General features: G+C 32.1%; 1 protein-coding gene across 1 annotated transcript; it reads left to right on the top strand.

Annotated features, from left to right (window-relative positions):
- Positions 1 to 685: 685 nt before the first annotated feature.
- Positions 686 to 7,414, top strand: LOC126881924 (uncharacterized). Its single transcript, XM_050646660.1, has 2 exons — positions 686 to 1,250; positions 5,601 to 7,414. Exons 1-2 carry the CDS (start codon positions 800 to 802, stop codon positions 7,313 to 7,315), a joined length of 2,166 nt encoding a protein of 721 aa, XP_050502617.1. The 5' UTR covers positions 686 to 799; the 3' UTR covers positions 7,316 to 7,414.
- Positions 7,415 to 9,728: the final 2,314 nt, after the last annotated feature.

The raw sequence follows: 9,728 nt of genomic DNA, 5'->3' as shown, positions 1-9,728 counted from the left end.
ACCCTCGTCGAGCGGGTTGTTATACAAAATTGTTTTGTTGGAAACCTAGTAATTTTTGCTCATGCTAATAAATTTTTAATACAAATTAAAATTGAAAAAATAGTTCCTAAAAACCTTTGAGATTTTAGTTTATTAGATGATCAAACCAACACAAAACGTGACAAAACTACAAAATATGAAGAACAGTAATCACTTAAAACTCTACAGCTGACACAAGAAAGATAAAACTGCTAAATTGATATGTTGATATTAACTGAACTGGTTTGTTTATAAAACCAAGACATAAATTATTGGAAGTGCATGAACACTTGCAAGAGTAGCGTAAACTTCGGGAAATCCCCGGTTGAGCACCACAGAGGCGGATCATTTTATATTACAAAATTAGACTTTTTGTATTATATGAATATTAGGCAATTCTTAATAACGAATAAAAAATATATAATCGTACTTTTTAAATAAAAAAATATAATATAGATAAGGTCAAAAAATCACCAGATATTAAGCTTTTTAAAAAGTTTTCACCATATCACCAAATGGGTTAGAAAATCACCAAATCTGGTGAATTTTCACCAGACCTGGCAACCTTGAACAGCTGATTGTCATTATTTGTCTTTATTGCTTAATTCTCTGACCAATACGAACACAGATATCACGTGGGTAGTTCTAACCAATAAAATCGTGGAATTCATAGCGGTATTTAACGGCTCGTTGGCCCAGTCGCCATTTGTCAATTGTCATATTATATTTATTAATTTATTGTATTTATAATTTAATGATAAATGATTAGTTTAAAGTCGAAATGGAATTAAGTGAACATTCTATAAAAAGAAAACAAAATGTTTTAATATGTGACAAAGATGGAGATTCTCAAGAGCAAAATGTTAATGTACAAGTTAAATCAGAACTGGAAGAATGCATGTTTGAAGAAAGTAATGATTACACACAGGATTCTTTATCAGAATCATATTGTTCGGACGATATTAAAATAGAAATAGAAGAACATGTGTTACAATGTGAAATAAGTGGCCCATTCCCCCTCATTTCCAAGCAAGAAGTCAAAATTGAACTTGATGAACATAATTTAGGAGTAAATCATGGGTGTGAAACTCGATATACGCAAGAATTAGACTCCAAGAAAGATGTAAAATTCCAGATAGGAGCTTCAACTGAGATACATCATGATCATGAAGACCATTGTAGAAGTATGAAAACGTCAAAATTACTGTCAAACATTGGCCAACAAAAAGAAAGTAAGTTTTATTTAGTCTATTTCAAGGCACATATCCACTACACTTGTGCTCTGCTCCAATGGATACAGCATGTGCTCCTCTACATATGTATAAACCACCACCGATTGGAGAGCCGAGACTGTTGCATGGTCCAGAAGCATGATACTATGACAGGAAGATATGCACACTTGCAATAGGGAACTTGCATAAATTTTTAAATTCGAAAAAATGTTATAAATCACAACAGAACATAATTTAAAACATGTATCAAAGATAACAAATTTTTGTAGGTCTTTCGTTTGGCACCCAAAGACGATTAAAAATTCAAATTAAAACAGGTGGCCTAAAATGCGTCGTGACGTCACTCGTTTGTACATTTACATTTTTCCAACAAAGTAAACAGAATTTTAAATTAGACGTTATAACTGTCAGTAGAAAATACATTTATTTGATGTTACAAGTGTTTTGATCATTTGAACTATTCATAGAAAACTGTACTTTTACAAAATGGTTTTATTTTCCGTAGTAAACCTTCTTTCCTTTCCTTCAATAACTATATCAAACTCCAATGTCAACAAACTGGTATAGGTATAATATTACAATGACATACAATAAATGTTAATAGAATATAAATATTTTTCCTTTATTTCGCGACGAGGTATACCAAAATAGGTGGAGGCCAATAAACTAAAGAAGAAGAAGAAGAATATACTTAATTATAACCATAAATGGAACCATATAAACTGAGTGACGTCACGGGCCGTTTGACCTATTTTAAGATACCGAAGACTTTAAATTTGTTTTTCTAAGTTATTATGAGTTTTTGAAGCGTGAAATTTTGGAAATCTCATTTTTGTACAAAACTGAACATTATTATGTAATAAAAAAAATGTGCAAGTTCCCTATTCTAAATTAGTCGACTGGCGCATGACGTCACTGCGAGACTAAACCAGGGATCTTGTGTGTATCTTATTTTGACGATGAATCATATGGCAACGCTGTTTCATTACTATAATAACTTAAAACTTGAACTGTTAACGATGAGTGGCCCGTGATGCTATATGTTGCACCAAGAATTCATAACTAGTTACTTTATGTGAATACGTGATTTGAAAATGCATAATTAATTTGTAAAATTAATTATAGAAATATATGAATCTACCATTTGATTGTATACATTACAAACAAAATATATAAAGCTATAAGACATAAATTAAATATTATACAAAGCCGGTAAAACGTAAATAATTTGAAAAATAAACGAAAAGCGTGTCATACTTCAGACTTTATGAATATTATTTATTATTATTTATTTATTTATGATATTATTTGACAATTTTTATCATTTTTCTCTTGCCGATATTATAATTATCTTTAATATTTTTATTTAGCATCCTTATTTTAAAATACATTGTACAACTAAAAAAAAAGTAATTTTATGTCGTCACTGAGATTTACTTGTTTTGCGGCTTTTAGTCGGTTTTTCACATAATGTTTACTAATTTTTAATGTACTGCGGTTATAAGTACGAAAAATATGTTCCAGTTCACTACATTTAGTTACAAATTCCTGGGTTGGTTTTAGTAATCCACCCTCAGAAACGTGGTTTACCCAAGTAAACGATTTATCGTTAGCATCCAGAATCCCATCGTCTTAAGCACTGGTTTCCTTGAAAGCGGTGCCAACAAACTGCGATTGTAACACTGCGATGAATGACGTTATAAAAAACTGTACCATGCAAAATAATAGCGATGGCTTCCAAGGATGCTTTGGAAGCCACTGCTTGCTGAGTTTGCACATTCCATTGCTGCAGTGAAGAACCTTGAATTTTTCACCGTAATCTGATGTAGTTCATCACAGTGCTACGGTCGCAGTTTGTCGGTGCCGCTTTCGAGGTAACCGGTGCTTTAACATTCCTACAGCTGAAAGGCGGTAGCCTCTTTTTCTTAATAAACGATAGGACCTTGCCCCTGCAGCGTGCAAAGAAATTTCTGAAGCAATATCTTCAATTGACCACTTAATTTGTTGTTTAGTTTTTAATTGTTTTAACTACCCTTTAGTAAAAATTCTTTCATCTGTACTTTTTTCCTCCTCTCTACTAAGCAATTCCTTAAATTTTTTATTTTCAGTTTGCAAATTCTTTATTTGTTCCATGGCTTTTTTGACTATGTCGTTTTCACTGAAATTAAATAATTTTAAGTAGATCATAAGAAATATGTATTATGTTAATTTGTAGATTTTCAAAATAGGTTTTTTCTCTTACATTACAGTTTGAGTAGCGATATCCTTAAATTTTGTATTGCAAGTTTCTTCTACTGCTTGTTTTCCAATCTGATCTAACACATTTGACATTTCAGGTTGTAGTTCATTTGTGTTTTCTCTGTAATAAATGTTAAATATATAAAGAACACATTTCATTACCATATTCGTAGTAAAAAATACATCCAAAATGAGTTATTTATGGAGCTATCAAAAATAAAGTGTTACTTCGAATTCAGAGTTCTTACATGTTTTTTAATACATTTCTTATCTCTATTCTTCTTTTGCGTGTATTTTCAATCGATGTTTTAGCACTTGGGGTCTTTATTAAATGAAGAGAAGGTATTGCATCATTTCTTAACTTCCACTTGTTCTCAGGTAATCCCAATAGTTTTTTTTTAAACAATAGTCAGCTACTGTAAAATGTTTTGAGCATATTATTCTTGTGGTATCTACATTCAATTTGTCTCGCTGAAAACACTTGGAGAACCACACTTTAGGTATGTGTTTGTCTCTAGGAAACACGAAAAAACGACACTTAAGAAAAATTTTTCTTTTTTTTATTGTTATTGTTTAAACAACCCACCACTGGACAATACATGGTAAACAAAAATTAGTCTTCTTTATAAAGTAGGTATAGATAGCCGAGAGCAACTTACATTCGATAAACAAATTAGGTGATATTAACACAGTAAACTGAACGTTTTCACAACAAAATTTATATAACTATATAATATAAAAGTTTTTACTACATAAGCGAATAAACAAAAATCTCATTCAATACGTTTTGAAGCAACACATGAGAGATAACTATTGTATTAACACGAAAGAACATGAAAACAAATAAAGAATTCAACTTGGCGCCAGGAAAGTTGTCTCTGGTTTATGTCACAGTGAGCAATAGGGATGCAAGACCATCATGCGCATTGATTTATCTTCTTGTCATAGTATCATAGTCCAGAAGCACCAACTTATCCACTATGTGGAGCAGTTGCAGAGAGCGTGGAGCACAAGTGTAGTGGATATGTGTTTTAAGGGTTATAATAATAATAGCCTTTATTGCCCAACAGTTTCCCATTTACAGAGCAAATTTTACAATGATTTTTATAGCAGCACATACGAATAAAGATACTAAAGTAAAGAAAAATAAAAGAATACTAAAATAAAGAAAGAAACAGAAAAAATAAAATACATAAATTTATAACTTACTTTCACACATTCAAAATATGTGCCCGTGATTTATTTTTAAGTTCACATTCGCTGCACGTGAATATATCACAAACACCTACTAATTTATTAGCATTACGGCACATTAGATTTAATGGTGATTTGTACAAAATATTAGTTTGTGCTCTGTTACATAAAAATATATTATTTTGTTGTCTGGATGTTAATCTAGGAACCCGTATATTAATTTGTGAAAGTAACTTAGCACAATCTACCTTATTGTTTAACAATTTATGAAGAAATATGACAGAAGCTTGATTTCTACACTTTTCTAACGAGACAAAGTCAAACTGATTGAGTAAGTTCCAGTAATTACAACCTCTAGGAGGATAAACTCCTGTCAGTTTAAAGCTTAAATGTTTTAAAAATTTCTTTTGAACTTTCTCAATAGTGGATGCATATTGAATGTATATTGGGTTCCAAATAATTGATCCATATTCTAATTTCGGTCTTATTAAACTATAATATAGTGAGGTTAGTACAAACAGGTTATGAAAATTTTTACAATTACGAGTAACAAATCCATACATACTATATGCAGCATTGACAATTACATTGATGTGTTCGTTAACCCTCCGTTACACGCACACGGTGTGGGAGACCGAGCCTGTAAATAAATTCCTGTAACTCTGCTTGTAGTGGGGATTTTGAATGGCTACTTCGTATACCTCCTCAGTGGTCAATCAACTGTGGGTGAAGTCAGTTCGCAGTGTAAAAAATAGTGCTGTCCTTTTGTTATTACGTAACACGGTCCCGTACACTGTGTGCGAGTATTTGTGCACCAATTTTTGTGTTTGGATCACACATCGATATTTTTAATTAGTAAGGTAATTTAAGATCTTTTCCTTATTTTCAATGTTTATAGATTAGTTTATTTATATTTAGATATGGATTATGAAAAGGAGACTAAAAGATTATTAAAATTATTTGAGGAAGTATTAACTGATGAGGAAACTTATGAAGATAATGATGATCAAAGTGAAATTGACCATGTAGAAGAACGATCTGAATGTAGTGATACTGAACAAGAATTTGAAGACGATCAAACAGAAGAAGATAATGTTAGTTTCAGAAGGGAGCCGCACTTTATGGGTAAAGATAAACTAACAAAGTGGATAAAACATTGTCCACCGAAGAATGTAAGAACACGCAGTACCAATATATATGAACGATTGCCAGCTATAAAACAATTTGTTAAAACTCATTCAACACCTATTGACATATGGAATTCCATGTTTGATGAAGAAATGCTAAATCAAGTTGTTATCTGTACAAATATAAAAATTGAGACTGTTACCAATGATTATACTAGACAAAGAGATGCGAAACCTACAGACATTGCCGAAATCAAAGCCCTAATTGGTCTCCTTTATCTTGCTGGTATTAGAAAAGCAAACCACATGAATTTAGAGGATCTCTGGAGAACAGATGGCACTGGTATTGAAACTTTTCGGCTTGTAATGAGTAAGTCTAGATTTCAATTTCTTTTGCAATGTCTACGATTTGATAACATTCACACAAGACATGAAAGGATACAAGCAGATAAATTGGCTCCAATACGAACATTGCTAGAGAAATTTAACAGCAACATTAAAAAATGCTATTCTCATACTGGTTATGTTACCATAGATGAGAAACTAGAAGCTTTTCGAGGAAAATGCAGTTTCCGGCAATATATTCCTAGCAAACCTAATAAATACGGCATAAAAATTTTTGCTATTTCCGATGCAGAAGAATTCTATACCAGCCACTTAGAAGTGTACGTCGGAAAACAACCAAATGGCCCTTTTGAAGTAAGTACAGCGACTCAAGATGTAGTAGAAAGGCTTTGTGCACATATTTATGGGAGTAATAGGAATGTTACTGTGGATAATTGGTTTTGTAGTGTACCTCTAGCTGATAGTCTTAAATCAAAAAAATTAACTTTAGTGGGTACTATTCGAAAAAATAAAAAACAGTTGCCGTTAGAATTTGTTCAAAATAATGGCCGGTGCATTGGCTCTTCAATGTTTTGTTTTTACGACGGAATTACCTTAGTTTCGCATATTCCAAAAAAAAATCGAAATGTTCTACTCATCTCTACAATGCACTATGGAGATGATATTGATCCTACCACAAATAAACCTGAGATGATAATTACATATAATGAGACGAAGAGCGGAGTAGATGTGGTGGATAAATTATGCGCGCAGTATAATTGCGCTCGTTCCACAAGACGATGGCCCATGGTGCCTTTTTTTAGTGTGTTAAATGTAGCAGGAATAAACTCTTTTGTAGTTTATACTACTCTAAATGAACAATCTAAAACACCTCGTAAGGAATTTCTACTGCAACTCTCGATGTCACTAACCCGTGACTACCAAAGAGTACGGGCTATGTCGAATAACTTACCCAGAACCATCAGAATGAGGCTTAGGGAGATATGTGGTTTACCAACAGAACAAGTACCAGTCGTAACACCAGGAACTTCAGGTCGCTGTGCTGTTTGTGATTGGAAGAAAAATAGAAAAACAAAGTTTTACTGCCAAATATGCTCAAAATATCTGTGTTTGGAACATGTGACACCATTGTGTATTTCATGTTTTAAAAACGTTAATTAATTTTTATAACTTTTTTTGTTACTACAATTACTCTTTATTTTTAATTTTTTTGTGTATTGAATTAAGATCTAAAGTTCTTAGTAAACAAATTTAACCATATTCAATTTTTTTTCACTTCCAAAGCTTTTGTATATACATATAAATGGATAACAATGAAAATTATTAAATTTTTGATTAAAGTAATATAATGTGAACACAAACGCATATCTACAAAATTATATGATCATATATTCATTAAATAATTTAATTGTACACAATTTTGCAAAAAAAAATAATTTTAAAACACTGCTGGCCCATATTTTTGGACCCGGTCTCCTGCACCGTGCGCGAGTATCCGATCACAAAAAGTTGGCGCGAGTAACGGAAGGTTAAAAGTAAGCTGTGAATCAAAATAAATTCCTAAATCTTTAACAGTGTTGCTTCTCTCCAGTACTGTGTCATACACGACTGGATTATTTTTACGACTACATGTTAAAATTTTACATTTAGAAATATTTAAATAAAGGTGATTATTCAGACACCACTCATGCAACAAGCTAACTTGCCCCTGCAACCTAATACAGTCATTTAAACAGGAAATGGACATATATAACTTCAGATCGTCTGCAAACATTAATTTGTTATCCTCAAGTACGTTACATAGATCATTTATAAAGATTATAAATAACAATGGTCCTAGATTAGACCCTTGGGGAACCCCACTTGTAGCAAGATAAGTGTCCGAACAAAAACCATTATAACAAACACACTGTTTACGTTGTGTTAAGTAGGATTGTAATAAATTATAATACGTATTATTGATACCCAGAATTTTAAGTTTTTGAAGTAGTATTGAATGGTTAATTTTATCGAAAGCCTTCGAGAAATCCGTGTATACCACTTCAACTTGTCCTCTATCCTCGTCTAAATTTTCACATAGATACTGACTGAACACGGTTAGGTTGGTGACAGTTGATCGTGCGTTCATAAATCCATGTTGATGAACAGATATTATATTTTTAGCTGACAGATATATGCGGGAGTACACAACAGACTCAAAGATTTTAGCAAAATTATTTAAAATGGATATTGGTCTATAATTAGCGATGTTAGTACGATTTTCGGACTTGTATATAGGACAAACTTTAGCTGTTTTCCATACATCTGGAAAAACTGATGATTTTAGAATCAAGTTGAAAAGTGTACACAGTGGCCTAGTTAGTACATGCAGGCAATCTTTCAATAGAAATGAAGGTATTTTGTCAGGTCCTGAAGTAAATTTATTCTTCAATTTTTTTCCAGCTGCTAAAATTTCAAGTTCACTAATAGGTTCACAACTGATATCTAAAAAAGTATTGGGATCAAAATTGAAACCTAAATTTCCCTCATGTATCTCAGGTAGAGAATACACACTTTCAAAAAATGTTCTGAATGCATTTACTATTGTCTGAGGAGTATTAAATATTTCATCATTATAAACCATTTGTCCAGGAATTCTAAAAGACTTCTTATTATTTACAAATTTCCAAAAAAATTTTGGTTCATCTTTTAGTTTCATTTGCACCGTTTGTAAATAAAGTGAATATGCTTCCTTAATTTTTTGTTTTACTAGAGTAGAGTAGAGTAGAGTATTTATTGGTAATAATGTACAAATGTACTTTTACAGGTCAGCAATAATTAAAATTGTCTAAAATTACATTAAAAGTTGACAGTACTTCAGTAAAAAAAACCTATTACTAAAATTTAAAAACTAAACACTAATTAAATTACAGGACAAAACAAAATTTAGATCTGAAGTACTCCTCAAATGAGTAGAAAGCACCCATCAGAAGATAATTTTTAATTTGTCTCTTAAATTGGTTAAAATCAAGACTTTTAATAGATATTGGTATACAGTTATAAAATTTCAATGCTAGGTATCTGGTTCCATTTCTGGTCCTCTCAAGTCGACTGAAGTCTGGTACAAGGGCATCATGATTTCTAGTCTGATAAGTATGCTGTTGTGTTTTATACAGATCTACATTTTGATGAACATACAACAGGCACTGCATAATGTACACAGAAGGTAGTGTGAGAATCCTCAGGTTTCTGAAAGACTGCCTACAATCGTCCCGATAACCCTGACCTGTGATTATGCGAATACACTTTCTCTGCTGACCAAACACCTTATCTATATGGCAAGAGTGTCCCCAGGAAAGGATTGCGTAAGTTAGTCATGAGTGAAAGTTGCTGTGATATGATGTAAGAAGGGTTTGAAGGGAGGTAACCTTAGATAGGTTTCTAAATAAAAAGAGTTGGCTTGAGAGCTTTTGGGAAAGTTTCAGTATGTGCCGTTCCCAAGTGAGTCCCTGATCAAGATAAACACCAAGAAATTTAGCTTCCTGTGAACAATCTGTTAAAATGGGATGTGTAATGGTGTTATGTCTTAGGGTAA

This window comes from Diabrotica virgifera, chromosome 3 (genome assembly GCF_917563875.1).
Source record: "Diabrotica virgifera virgifera chromosome 3, PGI_DIABVI_V3a".
NCBI lineage: Eukaryota > Metazoa > Arthropoda > Insecta > Coleoptera > Chrysomelidae > Diabrotica > Diabrotica virgifera.
This window is presented reverse-complemented; position numbering and strand designations above follow the sequence as displayed.

What these genes read in the sequence shown, in the direction of transcription:
- LOC126881924 (XM_050646660.1), top strand. Translation starts at nt 800, where the DNA reads ATGGAATTAAGTGAACATTCTATAAAAAGAAAACAAAATGTTTTAATA. An exon ending in CATTGGCCAACAAAAAGAAA is followed by an intron (nt 1,251 to 5,600) that starts GTAAGTTTTATT and finishes ATTTATATTTAG; the next exon opens with ATATGGATTATGAAAAGGAG.